Source organism: Oncorhynchus clarkii, chromosome 20 (genome assembly GCF_045791955.1).
Source record: "Oncorhynchus clarkii lewisi isolate Uvic-CL-2024 chromosome 20, UVic_Ocla_1.0, whole genome shotgun sequence".
Lineage (NCBI taxonomy): Eukaryota > Metazoa > Chordata > Actinopteri > Salmoniformes > Salmonidae > Oncorhynchus > Oncorhynchus clarkii.
The window spans coordinates 82,097,874-82,124,783 of record NC_092166.1 but is presented as its reverse complement, the minus strand read 5'-3'; the positions used below and the strand labels follow the sequence as shown (position 1 = coordinate 82,124,783).

The window sequence follows — 26,910 nt, the reverse complement described above, 5'->3', positions numbered from 1 at the left end:
TTGACAGATGGAGGTTCTATATATTAATCAAATAATCAATCATTACATCATTACAAATTCCCATTGGATGATGCAGTCAATTTCATAATAGCAGTGTCAACTTTGATTCACATTTGTTTTACAGTGATTCTCATGAGCTACGTTACAGTCACCATCCTCTGTTTATCCATACTAGATAGTGGTCTTGTCTAAGTGTGTACCATTCCTCGTGTTTAGAGCATTAGGATGCTAACTGCCTGCAACAGAATGATTCTCCTCCTTGACGACCATCTATTTTTGTTTTGTATTTACAACAGCACTCTCATCAACCCCGGGAACCATGTGAAGATGCAGGAAGGAACCTTGGGGTTCTTTATCGCCAGCGATGCCAAAGAAGTTAAGAGGTAGGTACTTGTACAGTGCCTTCGGGAAGTATTCAGACCCCTTGATTTTTTTTCCACATTTTGTTACTTTACAGCCTTATTCTCAAATTGATTAAATTAAAAATGTCCTTAGCAATCTATATGCAATACCCCATAATGACATCACAATACCCCATAATGACAACGTGAAAACAGGTTTTTAGATTTGTTTGCAAATGTATAAAACAATGTACATAAGTATTCAGAGATTTGCCATAAGACTCAAAACTGAGCTCAGGTGCTTCCTGTTTCCATTGATCATCCTTGAGATGTTTCTAACTTGATTGGGTTCCGCCTGTGTTCAATTCAATTGATTGGACATGATTTGGAAAAAAGAAACACGATTCTCTAGTCTGATGAAACCAAGATTGAACTCTTTGGCCTGAATGCCAAGTGTCACGTCTGGAGGAAACCTGGCACCATCCCTACGGGGAAGCTTGGTGGTGCATCATGCTGTACGGACATTTTTCAGTGGCAGGGAGTCAGGATTGAGGGAGAGATGAACGGAGCAAAGTACAGAGAGATCCTTGATGAAAAACTGCTCCAGAGTGCTCAGGACCTCAGACTAGGGCGAAGGTTCAATTTCCAACAGGACAACGACCCTAAGCACACAGCCAAAACAACGCAGGAGTGACTTCAGGACAAGTCTTTGAATGTCCTTGAGTGGCCCAGCCAGAGCCCGGACTTGAACCCAATTGAACATCTCTGGAGAGACCTGAAAATAGCTGTGCAGCAAAGTTCCCGTCCAACCTGACAGAACTTGAGAGGATCTGCAGAGAAGAATGGGAAAAACTCCGCAAATACAGGTGTGCCAAGCTTGTAGTGTCATACCCAAGAAGACTTGAATACTTATGTAAATGTGATATTTCACTTTTTTTTTTTACATATATCAAACATTTCTAAAAACCTATTTTGCTTTGTCATTATGGGGTATTGTGATGTCATTATGGGGTATTGTGATGTCATTATGGGGTATTGTGTGTAGATTGATAAGGGAAATAACAATTTAATACATTTTAGAATAAGGTTGTAATGTAACAAAATGTGGAAAAAGTCAAAGGGTCTAAATACTCCCGAATGCACTGTATGTGAAAGTATTTAATTGTTCTCTGTAGAAAAGACTCAGAAAGCCTCCAAATAGAGTTTGACATCAAATGATGTTAAATTAGTCTTGGACTTACTGATGGTTGGATACTAAAATGTGTCTGGGGTGTTTTCATAGGGCACTTTTCTACTGCAAAGCTTGCCACGATGACATCACAGATCCTAAAAGGATAAAGAAATGTGGATGCAAACGATGTAAGTATTTACTGTTCTTTAAAAATAATATTTATTGAGCGTTTTAATGCACAATATTTTAACACAGTGTATACTATACATGTACTATACTATATGTGTACTGTACTTTACTGTATGTGTACTATACTATAGTATATGTGTACTATACTATATGTTTACTTGTTTACTATACTATATGTGTACTCTAGAATAACTATATGCATGCTATACTATATGCGTACCATACTTTGTGTACTATAATATACATGTATTATACTATACTATATATGTACTATACATGTAATATACTATACTATATGTGTACTATGAAGGTACTCTGCAATCGTATATGTGTACTATACCATACTATACATATAATATACTATGCTATACATGTACTATACTATTGTACTATATGTGTACTATACTATATGTGCACTCTACAATACTATATGTGTACTATACTAACTGTATACTATACTATAAGTGTGCTATACTGTACGTGTACTCTACTATACTATATGTGTAGGATACTAAATGTATACTATGCAATATGTGTGCTACGCTATACTATAGGTGTACTCTACTATATGTGTACTATACTATATTATATGTGTACTATACTATATGTGTACTATACTATGTGTATACTATACTATAGATGAGTGTTGACAGGAATTTGTTTACAGTCTAGGTTTAAGCAGAGCTAACATTAGCATAAACATTGTAGTGTCGTTGGCCCGTGTCCCAAATGGAGCCATATTCCCTTTACAGTGCACTACTTTGGGGCGTCGGTCAAAAGACGTGTAGTATATAGGGAAAAGAGGGTGTCATTGGGGATACAGACATTGTCCTGACATGACCTACATAGCCACTAAAACAGTTAAGTCCTTTATTGACAATTTGCAGGATAAAACCAGTTGACCTCTGCATCTGGAAAGGCCGTAGGACTAGTTTAAAGGGGTAAATCTGCAGTTCTTATATCCATTTTAAGATTAAGATTCAAATTGACGATATATAGACCCGTTGATTCTTGAAGAATATAACTTGTAGATGCCACGTGAGCTTAGTTCAACTGACGTACCCCATCAGACACCAAAATATAAACTTGTTTCATTCCTTTATTTGTAAATAATGTAAATATTTATAGCATCAAAATATCAGTATAACGGTCATGTAGATATCACGGATGGTCAGTCCTTGTATCCATAACTTTGTTCATGAATTTGAGAGTAGTTACATTTCTCCAGCCCCGTCCCTCAACTGGTTACCAAACCTGTGGCAGGGTGGGCCACTTTGTTATTGTTCGAACTGCAGATTGCCCCTTTTTAACAAGCAGTAAGTGCATAAATAACTGTCTACAGAAAATGTATTTTCCATCTGTGTTTTAAGGCTGGGTTTCAAATGGGCTCACATGGCCCTGGTCATAAGTAGTGCACTATATGTAGTGCACTATATAAACCATAGGGTACAATTTGGAACAAACACTTATTCATATTTAATGTAGCAATCAATACATACTGATAATCAATACATTAATGTAGCAATCAATACATAATGATAATCAATACATTAATGTAGCAATCAATACATAATGATAATCAATACATAATGATAATCAATACATTAATGTAGCAATCAATACATAATGATAATCAATACATTAATGTAGCAATCAATACATAATGATAATCAATACATTAATGTAGCAATCAATACATAATGATAATCAATACATAATGATAATCAATACATTAATGTAGCAATCAATACATAATGATAATCAATACATTAACGTAGCAATCAATACATAATGATAATCAATACATAATGATAATGAATACATCATGATAATCAATACATTAACGTAGCAATCAATACATAATGATAATCAATACATTAATGTAGCAATCACTACATAATGATAATCAATACATTAACGTAGCAATCAATACATAATGATAATCGATACGTGATGATAATCAATACATAATGATAATCAATACATAATGATAATCAATACATTAATGTAGCAATCAATACATAATGATAATCAATACATTAATGTAGCAATCAATACATAATGATAATCAATACATTAATGTAGCAATCAATACATAATGATAATCAATACATAATGATAATCAATACATTAATGTAGCAATCAATACATAATGATAATCAATACATTAACGTAGCAATCAATACATAATGATAATCGATACATTAACGTAGCAATCAATACATAATGATAATCAATACGTAATGATAATCAATACATAATGATAATCAATACATAATGATAATCAATAAATTAACGTAGCAATCAATACATAATGATAATCAATACATAATAATAATCAATACATAATGATAATCAATACATTAATGTAGCAATCAATACATAATGATAATCAATACATAATGATAATCAATACATTAACGTAGCAATCAATACATAATGATAATCAATACATTCATGTAGCAATCAATACATAATGATAATCAATACATTAATGTAGCAATCAATACATAATGATAATCAATACATTAATGTAGCAATCAATACATAATGATAATCGATACATGAATGTAGCAATCAATACATAATGATAATCAATACATGAATGTAGCAATCAATACATAATGATAATCAATACATTAATGTAGCAATCAATACATAATGATAATCAATACATGAATGTAGCAATCAATACATAATGATAATCAATACATTAACGCAGCAATCAATACATAATGATAATCAATACATTAATGTAGCAATCAATACATAATGATAATCAATACATAATGATAATCAATACATAATGATAATCAATACATTAATGCAGCAATCAATGCATAATGATAATCAATAGATTAATGTAGTAATCAATACATAATGATAATCAATACATGAATGTAGCAATCAATACATAATGATAATCAATACATTAATGTAGCAATCAATACATAATGATAATCAATACATAATGATAATCAATACATAATGATAATCAATACATTAATGTAGCAATCAATGCATAATGATAACCAATAGATTAATGTAGCAATCAATACATAATGATAATCAATACATTAATGTAGCAATCAATACATAATGATAATCAATACATTAATGTAGCAATCAATACATAATGATAATCAATACATAATGATAATCAATACATATTGATAATCAATACATTAATGTAGCAATCAATACATAATGATAATCAATACATAATGATAATCAATACATAATGATAATCAATACATAATGATAATCAATACAGTGATGTTCTGATTTAAGAGCAAGAGGATAAAGCAGCATATACCCTGGTCCCAGATCTGTCATGTTTTGGCGTGACAATGATTATAGGAGTTGGCATAACAGTACAAACAGATCTGGGACCAGTCTCAACAGCAACGAAAACAGTTTTGATCTGTCTAACGTCTGTGTTAGGTTTCTCCTTTGGTGATTTCAAACAGGCTTATTCAACGGTGTGCCTGGACTGGAGACGCTTGTCTTGTCTTTTATATGTTATGTCCATACCTATTGACCCTAACTCTTGATGTGTTCTCTTCCTGCTGCCTTGGAACATTAAACAATGTGTTAACGGTTCACTTATAGTGATCTATTGTGAGTGATATGGGTACCTTACCGTTCCCCTCCATAGTACAGTCTACTGCCTTGAATTAGATCTGTTATTGTTTAAATTACTGTCCATGTCGCATGTGGCGAAGGTCAATACTGCTGCCTGCCTGCCTCCTTTCTTCATATATCATGTGGCGAAGGTCAATACTGCTGCCTGCCTGCCTCCTTTCTTCATATATCATGTGGCGAAGGTCAATACTGCTGCCTGCCTGCATCCTTTCTTCATATATCATGTGGCGAAGGTCAATACTGCTGCCTGCCTGCGTCCTTTCTTCATATATCATGTGGCGAAGGTCAATATTGCTGCCTGCGTCCTTTCTTCATATATCATGTGGCGAAGGTCAATACTGCTGCCTGCCTGCGCCCTTTCTTCATATATCATGTGGCGAAGGTCAATACTGCTGCCTGCCTGCGTCCTTTCTTCATATATCATGTGGCGAAGGTCAATACTGCTGCCTGCCTGCGTCCTTTCTTCATATATCATGTGGCGAAGGTCAATACTGCTGCCTGCCTGCGTCCTTTCTTCATATATCATGTGGAGAAGGTCAGTACTGCTGCCTGCCTGTGTCCTTTCTTCATAAGGACACAGGCAAAGGTCAACACTGCTGCCTGCCTGCGTTATTCATTCATATAGCATGTGTTGAAGGTCAATACTGCTACCTGCCTGCGCTCTTCATTCATTTCTCATTTGCACGCTTTACTCTCTGGTCAAGGAGAACATTGAACGCAGTCAAAAACCTAAGGTACCACCCATATCTCTGGACTCAATTTCACTTGAAACAGTTACTGCAGACTACCACCAGATGTCCTCCTAACACTTCAACAATCTGGATGAGGTTAGAATGAGTCAATGGTTAGAACTCAGAAATGCTCAAAATAAATCAAAAGATACTGTGAAAGCAGCAAACATGATTGGATATTGAATATAGGATATTGACTTAGTTGTTGGCCTTTATACAATGACCTGAATGCTGATTGGTTAAAACCAGATTCCACAAGTTACCACCGGCTAAATCTATGACGTTGGAATGCCTATTCACTCTGTTCCATCTGACTGAGCAATCCACTGTCTCATCAGCCCAGCCAGACAATTTATAAACTTTTTTTATATATATATTTATATATTTCTTATTTGACCCCCTTTTCTCCCCAATTTCATGGTATCCAATTGTTAGTAATTACTATCTTGTCTCATCGTTACAACTCCCGTGCGGGCTCAGGAGAGACGAAGGTTGAAAGCCCTGCTTCCTCCGAAACACAACCCAACCAAGCCACACTGCTTCTTAACACAGCACGCTTCCAACCCGGAAGCCGGCATCACCAACGTGTTGGAGGAAACACCGTGCTACCTTGGTTAGCGTGCACTGCGCCCAGCCCTGCACAGGAGTCGCTGGTGCGCAATGAGACAAGGATATCCCTACTGGCCAAACCCTCCTTAACCCAGACGACGCTAGGCCAATTGTGCGTCGCCCCACAGACCTCCTGGTCGCGGCCCCGCTGCGACAGAGCCTGGGCGCGAACCCAGAGTCTCTGGTGGCACAGCTAGCGCTGCGTTGTGTTGCAGTGCCCTAGACCACTGCAAACTTGATCTCCGCTATAAAAAGCATCTCACATTTGTTTTAGGCCAGTTTTTAACAGCGGAGATTTGTAAACACATTGCTGTCTGTCTCTCAACATTGTTTCAATATTCAAATTCGATCTCCAACTGTCCCATAGTAATCAACATGTCGGGAGTCGGTACGAGACAGACAGACAAGACAGGCAACGTTTCTCAGCCAGTCTAAATCATGAATCAGCTGGCATCATTTTTATGGATATATACAAAGAAATGTCAATAGAAAACAGGTAGAACTAAAAGAAGTGCAGCAAGTTTTCAGTCTTTCCAGCCTCAGTTTGAAGTGATCGTGTTAGCTGTGTTGTTGGCTAGCTCCTCTGAACAACAGTGTCCTGACGAGAGAGCACATTCTCTATGCCAGGCGAAATCGCACCTCATTAGCCCGTTGTTATGGATGTATCCAAATAAACGTCACTAGAAAACAGTGTTGCAGTGGGTGATCTTTGCTGCAGTGAGTGATCTTTGCTGCAGTGAGTGATCTTTGCTGCAGTGGGTGATCTTTGCTGCAGTGAGTGATCTTTGCTGCAGTGGGTGATCTTTGCTGCAGTGAGTGATCTTTGCTGCAGTGAGTGATCTTTGGACTTTGGTCAAGTGATCGTGATAGATGGGCACACTTTTACATTATGAATCCAAAAAAGTGAGGACTGCTTTACATACAACACTTTGAGTCAAACCGGTCCCATGCAGCCAGGAGACCGGTGCCCAGTCCCACGCTCTTACATGTGTACTGTACTGTATGTGGCTAAACATCTCATCCTGCGTCTACATCATGTCAACGTCTGAGGAAGATATAGCTAGCATCATAGGCTTCAGTGTAACACTGAGATTTCACAGAGCATGTTCATCACGAAACCAGCTAACTGTTTTATTTAAACATTTACATGCTGACCACACTGCCCGCGTCACGTGCACGAGCGTTGCAAAAAAATACATGTACACATACATGTTAGTCAATCATTGCGCCCACACACTGCTTGTGCGCGTCAACGAGCGTCTGCGTAGCCAGGCGCTAAAATAGAACTTGATTCTATTTGTGACGATTGACGAGCAAGCAAGTCTCGCCTCTCCTATCTCCTCATTGATTTTTAGGAGCATGTAACCACGTGGGTGATTGAAAGATGAACTGAGGTTCACACTCCAGTCCAGTTGGTGGTGGTAATGCACCTTAAAGTTGGTTGCCAACCGCCATATAAAGTCCACAGAAGAAGAAGCCTGTAGGAGGAGAAATTGCTAGAAACTAACTAGATTTACACTTTTATCTGTGGATAAATTCTCGGAGTGTATTTCAGCTAAAATAACAACCCCAATGTTTATATCCCAGGACAAATAAGCTAGCAACAGCAAGCTAGCAAGCTAAATTGCCATTAATGTTTAATACTTTTCAACCTGTCCCCAAATTAATATAGTTGGTTCAGAGTTCATTTTGATATTTCAACCTGCGTGTCCTGATCGCGTCTGGTGTGAGTGGACAAAATCAGCATACGCTCGATGGTGCACATGGACAGACGCGCGCGAGCAGTCTGGTCACCAGGCTGCATATTATACCATGTGATTTACCTGTGGTGTAACTGTGATACGGTGGATCAGTACGAGACGTATGATGCACAGTAACCCAGCCTCTCACCTTTTATACAGGCACAGTAACCCAGTCACTCACCTTTTATACAGGCACAGTAACCCAGTCACTCACCTATTAGATGGGTACAGTAACCCAGTCACTCACCTTTTATACAGGCACAGTAACCCAGTCACTCACCTATTAGATGGGCACAGTAACCCAGCCTCTCACCTATTAGATGGGTACAGTAACCCAGTCACTCACCTATTAGATGGGCACAGTAACCCAGTCACTCACCTATTAGATGGGCACAGTAACCCAGTCACTCACCTATTAGATGGGTACAGTAACCCAGTCACTCACCTTTTATACAGGCACAGTAACCCAGTCACTCACATTTTATACAGGCACAGTAACCCAGTCACTCACCTTTTATAGAGGCACAGTAACCCAGTCACTCACCTTTTATACAGGCACAGTAACCCAGTCACTCACCTTTTATACAGGCACAGTAACCCAGTCACTCACCTTTTATACAGGCACAGTAACCCAGTCACTCACCCATTAGATGGGTACAGTAACCCAGTCACTCACCTTTTATACAGGTACAGTAACCCAGTCACTCACCCATCAGATGGGTACAGTAACCCAGTCACTCACCCATCAGATGGGTACAGTAACCCAGCCTCTCACCTATTGTATCAGATGGGTACAGTAACCCAGTCACTCACCCATCAGATGGGTACAGTAACCCAGTCACTCACCCATCAGATGGGTACAGTAACCCAGTCACTCACCCATCAGATGGGTTCAGTAACCCAGTCACTCACCTATTATACAGGTACAGTAACCCAGTCACTCACCTATTATACAGGTACAGTAACCCAGTCACTCACCTTTTATACAGGTACAGTAACCCAGTCACTCACCCATCAGATGGGTACAATAACCCAGTCACTCACCCATCAGATGGGTACAGTAACCCAGTCACTCACCCATCAGATGGGTACAGTAACCCAGTCCCTCACCTATTATACAGGTACAGTAACCCAGTCACTCACCCATCAGATGGGTTCAGTAACCCAGTCACTCACCTATTATACAGGTACAGTAACCCAGTCACTCACCTATTATACAGGTACAGTAACCCAGTCACTCACCTTTTATACAGGTACAGTAACCCAGTCACTCACCCATCAGATGGGTACAATAACCCAGTCACTCACCCATCAGATGGGTACAGTAACCCAGTCACTCACCCATCAGATGGGTACAGTAACCCAGTCACTCACCCATCAGATGGGTTCAGTAACCCAGTCACTCACCCATCAGACGGGTACAGTAACCCAGTCACTCACCCATCAGATGGGTACAGTAACCCAGTCACTCACTGTATCCACAGTAACCCAGTCACTCACATTTTATACAGGTACAGTAACCCAGTCACTCACCCATCAGATGGGTACAGTAACCCAGTCACTCACCCATCAGATGGGTACAATAATCCAGTCACTCACCCATCAGATGGGTACAGTAACCCAGCCTCTCACCTATTGTATCAGATGGGTACAGTAACCCAGTCACTCACCCATCAGATGGGTACAGTAACCCAGTCACTCACCCATCAGATGGGTTCAGTAACCCAGTCACTCACCCATCAGACGGGTACAGTAACCCATTCACTCACCTATTAGATGGGTACAGTAACCCAGTCACTCACCCATCAGATGGGTACAGTAACCCAGTCACTCACTGTATCCACAGTAACCCAGTCACTCACATTTTATACAGGTACAGTAACCCAGTCACTCACCCATCAGATGGGTACAGTAACCCAGTCACTCACCCATCAGATGGGTACAGTAATCCAGTCACTCACCCATCAGATGGGTACAGTAACCCAGCCTCTCACCTATTGTATCAGATGGGTACAGTAACCCAGTCACTCACCCATCAGATGGGTACAGTAACCCAGTCACTCACCCATCAGATGGGTACAGTAATCCAGTCACTCACCCATCAGATGGGTACAGTAATCCAGCCTCTCACCTATTGTATCAGATGGGTACAGTCAAGCAGTGTTCCTGACAGTCTATTTAACCTGCTGACCCTTTGATATTAACGTCCTCTAGTCTGAGACGACAGCTCTACTGACTGAAGATCCTCCTTTTGTGTGCATACGAACACAAGTTTAGCATCAGTGAATATTTTCAAACTAAAGCCCTCGTTGAGATTTAGCTACATTGGTCTGTCTCAGATTGTAGAGTAGAAGTTGTACTAGTCAGTGACTTGGTATTTAGGGTCCGACTCGGCACCTGTTCCTTTTTGTTAGCGCCCCTCCCACGTCTCTCCCAATCCCCCCCCCCCCCCTCACTAGGTTACAGAATAACCTTGCCTTGCCATTAACCTGCTTCCTTTCCTCCCCTTCCTCTCATCCTTCCATCTCTCCAACCGCCCAACCGTCCCATGACTGTAGCCAAGATGTCCGTCTACAAGAGAATGACGCTGGCATGTTGTTTTGATTGCGGCCGTTCAGAGCCTGACTGCTCTCGCATGTCAGCCAATGTGCATCACCATAGTAACGCGAAGGACACCCTTCAGCAGCGTGGCTTCCCTCTCTCTCCTGTTTCTCTTAATGATTGCTCGACCACTTTACGTGCCTGTAAGTTGTCAACGTGACACACACAGCGTGTGTCTTCCATGTGTGTGTGTGTCTGTGTGTGTGTGTGTGTTTGTGTGTGCATGAACATGCAATACAGAGTATTTGGTTTGTGTGTTTTCTGTGTCGGTCAGAATGCATCAATAGTCTAATTGTCTATATATGTGAGTTTTGTTTAGCGACTGCTGTTGATGTTGTTGATTGATGTTGGAGATCAGTGTTATGATGATGTTGGTTATCCCGTCGTGTCTTTGTCCTGCTCCTAGTTGTCTTCCAGAGCATGCCATGTTAGTCTGGAATGTGTTTTAATGCTGTTTCGGTTATCCTTTAGTAAGTGACACATGATTTACCGTTTTATAGTTGGTTATTTAGTGGGTTTAAAGTACGTCTCTTATATTAGAAGAAATACATGTTTATTGACCAAATTCTATATTTCTGTTAATGTTACAATGTTTTTTAGTGGACAAAATACCAATTCTGCTGGGCTTTATTATTTGTAATGTTCAGAATCTAATGTTATTGTAGTAGGGTTTCATACTACTGTAGCCCATGTGTTACCAACCGTAGGACGTTTACATTTCTTTACTAGTGACCTGAATCACCCTCCCTCAATTACAGTAGATGCTCTCAGATTCAAGGGGCTGTAAGACAACACAGTTTGCCAAGAAACAAGTCCCTACAGACAGAAATACAGACATGGAGCCGAGGGGGGGGGGGGGTCTCAGATAACTAAGGTATTTTGTATCTCCTCTGAATGCGTCGGAGCATGACGTCATCAACCCACACTGGTGGATGTTGCGTGGCATGGGAAGAGCAGAATATGCAATGTGTTGGTACATGTTACTTTGAAACATAAAGTCAGTCCACATTTGTTTAATAAACAAACTTTTTTATTTTTTTAAATCAAAAGCAGATAGTCTAGTCTCTGGGGGCTGTCCTCTCCCCTCAGCTGCAGCATGTCTTCCAGCTAGGGCTGTTGTGGATGTGACTAGCTGGCTAGCCGTAGTCTGGCTGCATGGCTAAGTTAGCAGAGAATGCTCCAGAGTCGCTGTCTACACGGAGTGCTGAACGCTGAGAGCAGGGCCTCATGCGGGCTGACATGAAAATTATGTTTGCATTTTCATTTTGAGAGTGTTACCAGTTGTCATGAAACTCAGGGTGACAGTTCCTAACCCCCAGGCCTCCCAGAGCCTCTCCCCTCCTCTCCCTCTCTCGCTCACTCTCGCTCCATCTCTCTCTCCATTTCTCTCTCTCTCTCTCGCTCTATCGCTCTCTCCATTTCTCTCTCTTTCCCACTCCATCTCTCTCTCCATTTCTCTCTCTCTCTCTCTCGCTCTATCGCTCTCTCCATTTCTCTCTCTCTCCCACTCCATCTCTCTCTCCATTTCTCTCTCTCTCTCACTCTATCGCTCTCTCCATTTCTCTCTCTCTCCCGCTCCATCGCTCTCCCCATCTCTCTCTCTCTCTCTTCTTCGGGTGGCAGGTAGCGTAGCGGTTAAGCGCGTTGGGCCAGTAACCAAAAGGTTGCTGGTTAGACTCCCCGGGGCGGCAAGGTAAAACAATCTGCCATTCCTCCCTTGTGCAATTCAGTTAACCGTCAACAACTGCTCCTTAGGTGCTGTGGATGTCGATTAAGGCTGTCCCCCTACACCTCTCTGATTCAGAGGGGTTGGGTTAAATGTGAAAGACACTTTTCGGTTCACTGCATTCAGAACTCACTAGGTGTCCCTCTTTTCATTCTCTTGTTGTAGGACAGATGCTAGCCTGTTAGTTCTGTGCCGGCCAATCGCAGGCGACAGATGCCAGGACCAGCATGCTCCCTGGTTGAACATGTCCCCTCACTGTCCTGCCATTAGCTAAAAAACCTGAGCGTTATGTTGTACTCTACAGGGGTCCAATAGGTAAGGTATTGTTGAATATGTTGGACTCTACAGGGGTCCAATAGGTAAGGTATTGTTGAATATGTTGGACTCTACAGGGGTCCAATAGGTAAGGTATTGTTGAATATGTTGGACTCTACAGGGGACCAAAAGCTGACTTAAAGAAAGTAAATCATGTGGAATCTGGGATACTCTTTGTCTTGGGGAGTGGGGAAACCTACTCCCCAAAACCTTTCCTTGGTAAATATCCTGTTCTATAGGTCTCCGTCACGATGTATGAGGTACTGTATGTGTCAGTAACAATAAGGTTTATCATGTTAAGTTAACCATTCATAATTTCAGCTCCCTGTCCAAGGAAATATCACAGTCTGACTTCATTATTAAACCTTTGTGGGGTGCGGGTGGGGGGCGCATCTCCTAACGTCTTGGGGATCTGGAAACATTTTGAATGCTGAAGTCAATCTGGTGACATCTGGCTAAGCTGACGGCCTCACCGCAAGTCATTGAAACATCCTTATTTTTTTACTAACCAATTGTTATTTTCCATTGCTTGGTCCATTTTGTCTTCAAGGCACACCTCAGTTCAGAAGTGCCTTAAAGAGATTGAACCCAACAGCAGCTTTATAACTGACATTATAACCTTCCGTTATACCCTGTATTATCAGGCTATATAATTTGCGCTCATTGCAACAACCCTGTAACTTTTCATTGTCTTTGCATCTTTCTCAGCAAAAAATAACTATAACGGATATATCAAATCAAGTAAGTTTTGATTTCCATGTATGTTTTTGTTATTAAATTTGTTTCTTAACGTCGTTAGCCCTCCTCTCAGTCCCCTGTCCATTCCCCGCCTACATCTTTCTGACTGTGTCTATCTAACTCTCCATATTTTCCTGTTTGCTCGTCAGCAGGTTTGGGGTCATTTCAGTTAAAGAATTATTTCAGGAAGTAAACTGAATTTCCAATTCCAGTTTTCCTAAATTTGTTTGAGAAAAAAAAATCCAATTGGAATTTCTGTTTACTTCCTGAATTGACATAATTTGAAAATAATTGACCTCAACCCAGCTCGCCAGTTGCTGTGTTTCACTGCTCAACAATCCCACATCCTCCAACCACTGACGTTGAAAAAGACACTGTCCATTACTGGACTGGTCTGTGTGTCTTTAGGAGGGAGGTTAGTGTCTGTTTGATGTTGCCCTGTGACAGAAAATACTGTATGGTACGTGAGGCAAATTAACTACGTATGTCTTTCATGATAACATTACATTTTTATAACACAGAACGATGTGTGTTTTTCAGTTTTATCCCAATACTTTATGTTTCAGTAAGTATTAGTTTTAATTTGAGCAGTAGATGGTGCTACTGCTCTAAGGTAGTGTATCTCTGGATATTAGTGCTAAGATCACTGCACTGTAGAGTAAAGCGCTGTAGTTCTCAGATAACCAATCAAACAGGTACCAAAACCAATCAAACAGGTACCAAAACCAATCAAACGGGTACCAAAACCAATCAAACAGGTACCAAAACCAATCAAACAGGTATCAAAACCAATCAAACAGGTACCAAAACCAATCAAACAGGTACCAAAACCAATCAAACAGGTACCAAAACCAATCAAACAAGTATCAAAACCAATCAAACAGGTACCAAAACCAATCAAACAGGTATCAAAACCAATCAAACAGCTATCAGAACCAATCAAACAGGTACCAAAACCAATCAAACAGCTATCAGAACCAATCAAACAGCTATCAGAACCAATCAAACAGGTACCAAAACCAATCAAACAGCTATCAGAACCAATCAAACAGCTATCAGAACCAATCAAACAGGTACCAAAACCAATCAAACAGCTATCAAAACCAATCAAACAGCTATCAAAACCAATCAAACAGGTATCAGAACCAATCAAACAGCTATCAAAACCAATCAAACAGCTATCAAAACCAATCAAACAGCTATCAAAACCAATCACCCGAATAAGCTATTCACTTGTTTAGATTTTTTTTTTTAGATTGACAATGACAAAACATAATTATTGAGCGTTATTCTCTCCGATTTCACAATTCATTCCAAGTAGTGGATGACGAGACAACGTTACTATAGACCATCTAGAGTAGAGGGTCTTAGAAAGTCAGGACATCTGCCACAATGTGTTGTCCCTGCTGTAAAGCTGTGTGTGTATGACGTGGGACAGATGAGTGCAGGAGGTTTAGAGCCAGAACGGTAATGTGTTGTCCCTGCTGTAAAGCATGACGTGGGACAGATGAGTGCAGGAGGTTTAGAGCTAGAACGGTAATGTGTTGTCCCTCCTGTAAAGCTGTGCGTATATGACGTGGGACAGATGAGTGCAGGAGGTTTAGAGCCAGAACGGTAATGTGTTGGACAGCTGACCGTTTAAATAATCATCTCTATACAAATTGGCTTCTGATCCCAGCTAGCTTTGGGAGAAGTGGAAATATATTTTCTTTCTCCTGAGGGTATTGTTAGATTTGTTTGTCATAATAAAAAAAAAAAAAGTATATTTTTAACACTAGATAAGTCAAAACTAAATAAACACATTTATTTTGCAGCTTTGATTAGGGATTCAAAATATTAAATTTATTAGATTTGTTGTGATAAAATATGTTAAGTTCCTCCCTTTCAGGTGCCGTTTGTAAATGTCTGTTGCGATTATTCTCATAGTAGAGTAGAACAATTAAACACCTGAAAGCCTTGCTGTTGATTAATTCATGTTTATTATGAATAGCAAAGTAAACGTCACATCTAACATTTTCATTTTAAGAATCTACTTCTAGTGGTTAAGTGGTGTTTAATAACAATGAGTGTCTTAATTATTGAACTATTCATATTTTTATGCCATAAAGAATGATCCCCGACTTAAAATAATGGTGAATGACACGTCTGTAAAATACAATTCCCGCTGATAGTCGGTCCATTATAAAGTCAGTTGAATTCAACCTCACAGCACCTAATTTACAGACTGTATAGACTATCAGTATAGACTGTATAGACTATCAGTATAGACTGTATAGACTATCCGTATAGACTGTATAGACTATCAGTATAGACTGTATAGACTATAATCTATGGTTCTTCTCTAGTGCTGATTTTCATTCTTCTCTTCTCCGACAGTTAAAGACGACCCCTTTATCAAAAGGTCAACCTATCAGAACCAGTCTATTCGGGGCTCCAGAGTGGGGCAGCGGTCTAAGGCAGTGCGTCTCAGTGCTAGAGGCGTCACTACAGACCCAGATTGTATCACAACCTGCCATGATTGGGAGTCCCATAGGGCGGCGCACAATCGGCCCAGCGTCATCCGGGTTAGGGTTTGGCCCGGGGCTGGCCGTCATTCTAAATAAGAATTTGTTCTTAACTGACTTGGCTAATTAAATGAAGGTAAACAAATAAACAATAATTGCACTACAACTCCACAACCAACGCAGCCCACCATAAAGCAGCAACAGTGGAGTAGTATTGCCTTGTCTGGGTCATTTCCTCTAGTCAACAACTGTAAAGGAAGCCTGCAGTCTTCCAGGCCCTCAGTGTTAATGTATAGCCTCCGAGAGCTGGCCCAGGGGGGCTGGCAGCAGAGGATGCCAGCAGGCTGCTAGTTAAATACAGATACCAGCCCAGTCACTCCAGTAACACCACACTGTACATGTGATAACCCTACTTGTGGTGCCATGCAGCACAGCGTGGCTAGTTTGGCCCCTGCTCACCACTAGGATAACAACACACAACGTGTTGTGTTTTAGACTGTAGCTGAGTGGAGTAGATGCAAGCCCCCTCGGGTTGAACCTCAATGATACTAGCAAACATCACAACACTGAGGCTGCTGCTAGGCTGGAGTAGAGCACTGGGGTTGTAAGCCCCCTTGAGGTCTGGTGTAGCTAGGCTTTACTACGCCCTGCTCGACCACAACGCATGTGTTTGTGACTGAGGCAGAGGCTGTACTGCTGGGGTGGAGTGGTTGCATGTGTAACATTCCTTGCTAATGACCCAGTGTGTGCAGCTGTCAGCTGGGAACGACTAAATATTGAACACACTGACTGAGGAATCTCCAGCCGACTCCACCTTTGCTTCCCTACTATCTCCATTATACTGTCATAGATAAACAGCCCGGCAGCATTGCGATTGGAGGTTAGCCCATCTGAGGACCAGGATATTTTTTTTTAAATTTTTGTTGTTGTTGCTTATTGTTGCCAATTGGTAGTTACAGTCTTGTCTCATCGCTGCAACTCCCGTACGTACTCAGGAGAGGTGAAGGTCGAAAGCCGTGCGTCCTCCGAAGCACAACCCAACCAAGCCACACTGCTTCTTGACACAATGCCCACTTAACCCCGGAAGCCAGCCGCACCAATGTGTCGGAGGAAACACCGTACACCTGGCGACTGTGTCAGCGCGCACTGCGCCCAGCCAACCACAGGAGTCGCTAGATGTCAACTTGCTGTTTTTATTTCATTTTCACTGAACTTGCACTGAGGAGCTGTTCTTTCTGCTTTCTCTTCACGTGTAGAAATGTGATATCAGCTAGCGTAAAGAATTAGCCTGATTCATTTTCACTGGAAGGCGAAACTTGTCATTCTTTTTTTTTTCGGGCGAAGAGAAGAGCCCTGGGTCGGTGTAGTTTCATGTAGTGGTAAAGACAGTGTCCAAGGGGCAGCTGAGCTGTGAATAAATCATAGTGGCACTCAGACCAATCTAATTACACGAGCCAAGGGCATCGGCAGTCAGTGTCATTAGGCCCTGAGAAGAGAGAGGAAACTAAAAGACCAGCCATCTCCGATGCATTCAGACTTTGGAACAAAGGGCCCATATTTATGATGTCACCTCTGTGATATTTATACTTTATTATCTTAATCAGATGAACGTTCTGAGAGATTTGCATAGCCAGCAGTAGAAGCATGTTAAAGGAACTGCCCGGTGTTCTCAGATTTCTATGAAATATGACCTATGAAATAGTTTTCCTTCCGATGTTAAAAACAGCTTTTCTTTGTTGGAATGGTGTGGGGCGTACCCCATCAACAGAATGTCGTGGGCGTACCCCAACAACAGAATGGTGTGGGGCGTACCCCATCAACAGAATGTCGTGGGCGTACCCCAACAACAGAATGGTGTGGGGCGTACCCCATCAACAGAATGGTGTGGGACGTACCCAAACAACAGAATGGTGTGGGCGTACCCCAACAACAGAATGGTGTGGGACGTACCCCATCAACAGAATGGTGTGGGCGTGCCCCATCAACAGAATGGTGTGGGGCGTACCCCAACAACAGAATGGTGTGGGGCGTACCCCAACAACAGAATGGTGTGGGCGTACCCCAACAACAGAATGGTGTGGGCGTACCCCAACAACAGAATGGTGTGGGCGTACCCCATCAACAGAATGGTGTGGGCGTACCCCAACAACAGAATGGTGTGGGCGTACCCCAACAACAGAATGGTGTGGGCGTACCCCAACAACAGAATGGTGTGGGCGTACCCCAACAACAGAATGGTGTGGGCGTACCCCAACAACAGAATGGTGTGGGGCGTACCCCAACAACAGATGGGTGTGGGCGTACCCCATCAACAGAATGGTGTGGGACGTACCCCAACAACATAATGGTGTGGGCGTACCCCATCAACAGAATGGTGTGGGGCGTACCCCAACAACAGAATGGTGTGGGACGTACCCCATCAACAGAATGGTGTGGGACGTACCCCATCAACAGAATGGTGTGGGACGTACCCCAACAACAGAATGGTGTGGGCGTACCCCAACAACAGAATGGTGTGGGCGTACCCCATCAACAGAATGGTGTGGGACGTACCCCAACAACATAATGGTGTGGGCGTACCCCATCAACAGAATGGTGTGGGGCGTACCCCAACAACAGAATGGTGTGGGACGTACCCCATCAACAGAATGGTGTGGGACGTACCCCATCAACAGAATGGTGTGGGGCGTACCCCAACAACATAATGGTGTGGGCGTACCCCATCAACAGAATAGTGTGGGGCGTACCCCAACAACAGAATGGTGTGGGACGTACCCCATCAACAGAATGGTGTGGGGCGTACCCCATCAACAGAATGGTGTGGGGCGTACCCCAACAACAGAATGGTGTGGGCGTACCCCATCAACAGAATGGTGTGGGGCGTACCCCATCAACAGAATGGTGTGGGGCGTACCCCATCAACAGAATGGTGTGGGGCGTACCCCAACAACAGAATGGTGTGGGCGTACCCCATCAACAGAATGGTGTGGGGCGTACCCCATCAACAGAATGGTGTGGGGCGTACCCCAACAACAGAATGGTGTGGGCGTACCCCATCAACAGAATGGTGTCGGGCGTACCCCATCAACAGAATGGTGTGGGCGTACCCCATCAACAGAATGGTGTGGGCGTACCCCATCAACAGAATGGTGTGGGGCGTACCCCATCAACAGAATGGTGTGGGCGTACCCCATCAACAGAATGGTGTGGGCGTACCCCAACAACAGAATGGTGTGTGCGTACCCCATCAACAGAATGGTGTGGGCGTACCCCATCAACAGAATGGTGTGGGCGTACCCCAACAACAGAATGGTGTGGGTCGTATCCCAACAACAGAATGGTGTGGGCGTACCCCAACAACAGAATGGTGTGGGCGTACCCCATCAACAGAATGGTGTGGGCGTACCCCATCAACAGAATGGTGTGGGCGTACCCCAACAACAGAATGGTGTGGGTCGTATCCCAACAATAGAATGGTGTGGGCGTACCCCAACAACAGAATGGTGTGGGCATACCACAACAACAGAATGCTGTGGGCCTATAGCTTTCATAAAAAATATTCATGTGAGTAGAGTGCTGATTATCCAGCTCATCTTCCTCTAGACCGTTGATTGGCCAGCTCATCCACCTCAGAGAGAGGACATCATGTTCTATGAGGAAATAGCATACCTTTTTTAAGTTTGAGATACAAGTTTGAGATGGGATTATTGAAGTGTTTTTTTTCTCCTATCCATGCTTTGGCCACAAATACACTTAAAGAGTCAACAACATTATTTGCATATAAGTTAACAGAGAATGAACTTTTACAAGTGATTTTCGCTGGGCAGTTCCTTTATGTTTCTAATGTAATGATTTAATAGGACATGGACATATGTCTACTGAATTAGCATACCTACTGGGGTTAATGCATGTGTCACAGTCAGTCACACACTCCTAGTGATACTCATTCCAAGGGGTTGATTCCATTGTGCATTTTTAAACTAGAATGATTCAGAAATGGCTTGAGGATGATTACAATCTATATACAAAACTTGAACAGATATATACAGTATCAAGGTAGAAATGGAAAAGTATAATTTGTAAATGCCATTAAAATGTGGGCTTGGTTTTTCATGTGATGTTACAATACTGGGGCGGCAGGTAGCCTAGTGGTTAGTGTGTTGGGCCAGTAACCGAAAGGTTGCTAGATCGATTCCCTGAGCTGACAAAGTAAAAATCTATAGTGGGTTAACTCCCTGAGCAAGGCAGTTAACCCACTGTTCCTAGGCCGTCATTGTTAATAAGAATTTGTTCTTGCCTAATAAACTGACTTCCCTAATAAAATAGATACTCTGTTGTTATCATATTATACGCACAGTATGTAGGATACTGTAAGATATTCAATAAGTCAGATTTACAGTAAGTCCATTTTATAATAAGTCAGATTTACAGTAAATCAGATTTATAGTAAGTCCATTTTATAATAAGTCAGATTTACAGTAAATCAGATTTACAGTAAGTCAGATTTACAGTAAGTCCATTTTATAATAAGTCAGATTTACATGTAAATCATTGGTATATCGAATGAGAAACATGATGGTGATGGCATGTTGTATCATTATGTTTAAACTAATGCAGACGATGTTCACATGCATTTTTATTGAGTTGCATTTGGGGGATTTGTCAGGTCGTACTGTATCATGCATTACATCCGTCCCGTCCTTTCCCCTTCCTCACCCTGTGGTCTCCTGTTCCTCTAGTCTCCTGTTCCTGATTCTAACTTGTCTTGCCTCTTTTGCTTTGGGACCTTCTCTGACTTTTGAACCGATTGTCCTGTGTCGTCTTGGTGTACTAACTTACAGTAAATGTATAAGACTTCCTGTATGTGATCTCACCTAGCCATTCCTTGGCTTCTCCCACTCTCGCCTGTTATTGCAGTGGAAGAAGAGCAGCAGTCAGCTGTTTCGCCTAAAAAGAAACAAGGCAATGGAAACACGAGGAACTCACCCAACGGTTCACCAAAAATGATGAGGTAAGACAACAGCTTCAAGAGAACACTATCTATCAGTACTGTTCCATTAGTGTTTCTTTATATGTGCCCGGATTCAGGATCGTAGGCGTTTGACGCTCTTTTCTACTTCACAGTAGGGTCGTTAAAAAAATACATATATTTGTATTTGTTTTTGCAGAAATGCCTTCTTCAACATGGAAACTTTCGTATGCATTGATTACAGACTGGTCTGGGATTTGTTAATACTGTATGAATTTTGTAAAAAAATATTATGAGCCTAGTTTAGCCAAGGAGAAAGCACTGAGCTATGTAGGGAGAAAGGCAGGATCCCTGATTGGCTGAGATAATGGAGGGGGATAATAGAGACACTACTTCCTGGAGGACGATACCATGCTGACTCATTTGTTTTTTCTTAAGGAGATGAGTGAGGCTTAATTAAGAGGGTGTGAACGATGCTGACTCAAGTTATTTTTTTTCTCCTACTTGTCTCCAAATTGGGAGAACAAGTTTATCAAATTTACAAGATGCATAACTTTCCCATGTTTCCCGCCAACAGCGGTGCATGATATACCATTTTGATTTAATCAGACTAAGACCTATTCATGTTGTAGCTGAACCGGACGCTAATGCACAAGCTTAACTTTTTTTTCTTCTTAAATCCAAGTCTGCAAAATTTGACACAGGCTCACCTTCCTGAATTCAGTCACAAGTCGTAACTTCCTTGATGATACACATTACACAGAATAAGAACGAGAGCGAGACAGAGAACTCTCTAAAGCTGAAACATTTCTACGCTGTCAATTTGTCAGCTGTTAAAAAGACAAGACATAAGCTTCAATATGTATTTCATGAGAGAGACAGACCGATCACGAGAAGCGGTTTGAGTAATACTCTAGCTTTAAGGCCTCAACTGTCACCCGTCCCAGTCCCATCCACATGTACTGGACCTTTAAACAGCAGTGACACTAATGACAGCACCAACCAATCAGAGAGACTCCTGTGGCTCTATCGCCCCCGGCAACTCTATTGTAGCGATCCCTTTGAGTTCTATTTTTGGTTCACAAGACCACGTGTGATATGCCTCATCGCCATCCAAACTGAAAATCAAATGCTACCTTGCTTTTATCTTGTCCCATGGAATTAATTGAGTGTTTATTGATTTTGACGGGTGATAGGAACTGCTGTTCAACACGAGGCCATTAGAAGGAATAGAAGAGACATTATCATTCAAGGGGAAAGGTAATAGACAAACCAGATCAGAGGGAAGTCACATCGCAGAGTATGGAACAACTGTAAAACTCTCTGCATAAAATATGATTGAATTCTACTGTACATTGCTATTGTATATACAGTGCCTTGCGAAAGTATTCGGCCCCCTTGAACTTTGCGACCTTTTGCCACATTTCAGGCTTCAAACATAAAGATATAAAACTGTATTTTTTTGTGAAGAATCAACAACAAGTGGGACACAATCATGAAGTGGAACGACATTTATTGGATATTTCCATTTTTTTTAACAAATCAAAAACTGAAAAATTGGGCGTGCAAAATTATTCAACCCCCTTAAGTTAATACTTTGTAGCGCCACCTTTTGCTGCGATTACAGCTGTAAGTCGCTTGGGGTATGTCTCTATCAGTTTTGCACATCGAGAGACAGACATTTTTTCACATTCCTCCTTGCAAAACAGCTCGAGCTCAGTGAGGTTGGATGGAGAGCATTTGTGAACAGCAGTTTTCAGTTCTTTCCACAGATTCTCGATTGGATTCAGGTCTGGACTTTGACTTGGCCATTCTAACACCTGGATATGTTTATTTTTGAACCATTCCATTGTAGATTTTGCTTTATGTTTTGGATCATTGTCTTGTTGGAAGACAAATCTCCGACCCAGTCTCAGGTCTTTTGCAGACTCCATCAGGTTTTCTTCCAGAATGGTCCTGTATTTGGCTCCATCCATCTTCCCATCAATTTTAACCATCTTCCCTGTCCCTGCTGAAGAAAAGCAGGCCCAAACCATGATGCTGCCACCACCATGTTTGACAGTGGGGAAGCTGTGTTGCTTTTACGCCAAACATAACGTTTTGCATTGTTGCCAAAAAAGTTCAATTTTGGTTTCATCTGACCAGAGCACCTTCTTCCACATGTAAAATTTAATTGGAGGCATTTGGCCTCGTCTGATTTGCTTCAAAGTGAATGTCAGAGCTGTACAGTAGCGCTTTCGGAGGTTTCCCTGGCTCCTGGAAAGGTAGTCGAAGCTCTGGGGATCTTTTAATACCATTCAGACTTTTCATGATATAGCCCTGAGCTGAATGGACGCTAACGCACCACAGTGTGTATGTTCAGTGTTTATTTTGTTTACAGCGGCACTGTGTTGTCTAAGACAATTTTTACCCTCTGGACATTAAAGTTCATCCTATCCTATCATACTCCGCTGTTAGCCATGCTAATAGTGCTGGGTATACAGGTGGACCTAATCTAATACAGTATCCTAATCTGATCTAGTACAGTATACAGGTGGATCTGATCTAGTACTGTATAACGATCGGATCTAATACTGTACACTGATTTGATCTAATACTTTATACCGACCTGATCTAATACTGTTTTACTGATCTGATCTAATACTGTATACAGGTGAATCTGATCTAATACTGTATATATGTGAATCTGATTCTAATACAGTATACTGATCTGATCTAATACTGTATACAGGTGAATCTGATCTAATACTGTATATAGGTGAATCTGATTTTAATACAGTATACTGATCTGATATAATACTGTATATAGGTGAATCTGATCCAATACTGTATACTGACCTAATCTTTCATGAAATACTAAGGTGCATCGTCTGGCTGCCTGCACTGTGAACTCGAAGAAGCGATTGTTTGCAGTAGCCTAAGGGATACTTTATTTCTACAAGCTGATAGAAAAAACATCTGGTTACGTACACCATGTGTTTTCTACAAGACCTGGGGGCCCCACGGCCCTTGTAAATAAGTAATGATCAACAGATTGGCTGTGGGTTTTTGAAAGGCATGCCTTTGTCAGTTTGTATGATGGGGGGGGGGGGGGGGGGGGGGGGGGGGGGGGTTCAAAGCCATTGCCTGATTCCATTGCCTGCTGGAGCGGAGCGGGAGGGAGTGAATGCTCATTCACAGCTAGGAGCTACAGTGCTCTTACTAAAGGGAATGCTGGAAGAGCCCATTTAAAATGCCCAGCTTCTAGCAGAGTTTCCACTCAGTTGAGCTGTCAACTCCTATGTTCTAAAATGCATGGATTTTATATGCTACTGAGGTTTTATCTTTCATGTGGAAAGTGAATCTAAAATCCATCCATCACAGTGATAAATCTACAATGTACAATGCTAGTCAGAATAAATATTTACTAATTCGAATTTAAAAATAAAACATTTATTTTTATTTGGATCTGAGACCCATGTCATTCAGAACAATTTCAACTCCACTCAATCTACGTAGTGAAAATAATGAAACACATAGCCTACAGTACGTGTTGATGAAAGCAATATTTTAAAAGAGAAAAAAAAAGCTGTATTGTCACATACACCAGATAGGTGCAGTGAAATGTGTTGTTTTACAGGGTCAGCCATCGTAGTACGATGCCCCTGGAGTAAATTAGGGTGAAGTGCCTTGCTCAAGGGCACATCAACATTTTTCTCACCTTGTCGGCTGGGGTATTGAAACCAGTGACCTTTCAGTTACTGGCCTAATGCTCTAACCGCTAGGCTACCTGCCTCCTGGTAAAAAAAAAATAAGTTAAAACACACTTTTAGAAACACCTTTATGAAGTCAAAAACTATAGAAATTATCCCTGGAAGTAGAGTCAGTAGAATCAGCTGTAGAGATATTATATATAGGTTCTGTGTCCCAAATAGAACCCTCTTTCCTACATAGTGCACTTGGTTTTGATCAAAAGTAGGGAATAGGGTGCTATTTGAGAAAAGGACACGGCGATATAGCCTGATGACGACAAAGAGAGAATGTGAAGTGTCACTGAAGTAACAAGTCACATCTACCCCCTCCTTGGTGATTTCCTCCTGGCTGAGATGAACTCTATTTCCACAGAGCCCTTATGGGTCACGAGACAAAGTCACACAGCGTCAGCTCGCACTCGTCCGCACCGTGACACACGTCATGTCGGGAACAGTGCAGCTGAGGCGAGCGGCGGTGTAGGGTTGAACAGTGACTACGTCCCAAATAGCACCATATTCCCGACCGTAGTGAATGACTAATAACCAGATAGACCCTTGGTCAAAAGGTAATGCACTATATAACGAATAGAGTTCCATTTGGGACTCACCGTGTCTGAGACTGTGAGAGATAGCTATCTTGGCAGACATAGTCTGTGCCTCACTCACCAGTAATGGCGGGGAGCGCAGATTGAAGTGACAGGCCTCCACTGAGTGAGGGGGGGGGGGGGGGGGGGGGGGGGGGGGGGGGGGTGTAAAAACCACTAAATGTTTTCACTCTTATATTAACACCTGTTCTGCTCTTCCTCTCACCTTCCTACAGAGCATAAAAAAAACACTACGTCAGGTCGGCGTTGTAAATAACAATTTGCTCTTGATTGGTCAAATAAAGGTGCTCCAGCTGATGATTTTTATTAGAGTATTGAGGCCTCTTGAAGTGTAAGAGAATATTAAAGCCAAATGTTAATATATATTTGATATGCTGTAATATGTAAACACATTACCTAGATGTCAACCTGCTTGCACCAATCCCTTGCAATTACAGTAACATACAAACCCTGCCTCCCCTCAATGAATTGAATTAATTAATTCAAACATGAATTAATGAATTGCAATCACAGAAAAATAGATTACAGTAAGTGTAGTGGTATCGTAAAACTGATCACGGTAACATACTGTAGTGTAAATTTACAGGAACATACTGGTAGCAGATTTGCCAGCATATTAATGTTATTGTAATAATACAGAACTGTTTTTCTTAGTATAAAACATTACACAGCATCCCTGCTGTAAAGCAAAATTACAGTATTTATTCAACTTTGCTGTGAATTTACAAGGGAACGTTTTACAGTGAAGGCAACTACTGGACCAATTGCTAAAATATATGTTGATAAGCCAATGAAAGTGGTTATTTGTGATGATCAACCATTGTGAGCGCAAGGCCATCCAAAAATGTTATTTTTTAATTTATTTAACCTTTATTTAACCAGGAAAAGCCCATTGAGACCCAGAGTCTCTTTTTCAAGGGAGACCTGGCCAAGAAGGCAGCAACAATCAATACATCACATCATTAAAACATAGAACAACACAACAACATGGTCCATCCTAAATAAAAGTATTTACACTTCCTCTGTAACAGAGTCTCCCGTCAATATTTAAAATGGATTTAGTGACACTAACATATCTAGATGAAGCAGGGATTGTAGACTATTCCATACGTCCTGTACACAAGCCGAGAAGGCAGTCTTGCCTAATACTGTAAATGTCCTGTGGACTTTAAGTAGCAACCACCTAGCAGACTGGGTATGGTAACTGCTGGTGGTGAAGGAGACCAGACTACAGAGGGGCTTTGTAGATGAACACATACATCTTTCTGCGCATATAAAGTGAGGTCCAACCTA

At 41.6% G+C, this 26,910-nt stretch overlaps 1 protein-coding gene across 7 annotated transcripts in view; it reads left to right on the top strand.

Moving 5' to 3' along the window:
- Nucleotides 1–26,910, top strand: part of LOC139376985 (calcium-activated potassium channel subunit alpha-1-like) — a 198,021-nt gene that overhangs the window by 139,342 nt on the left and 31,769 nt on the right. For all 7 annotated transcript variants that reach the window (XM_071120020.1, XM_071120021.1, XM_071120025.1 and 4 more), the window contains 4 exons: nt 297–383; nt 1,624–1,700; nt 13,779–13,811; nt 21,230–21,323. In XM_071120020.1, the coding sequence (XP_070976121.1) occupies nt 297–383; nt 1,624–1,700; nt 13,779–13,811; nt 21,230–21,323 (291 nt within the window). The remainder of the gene's footprint in view (nt 1–296; nt 384–1,623; nt 1,701–13,778; nt 13,812–21,229; nt 21,324–26,910) is intronic.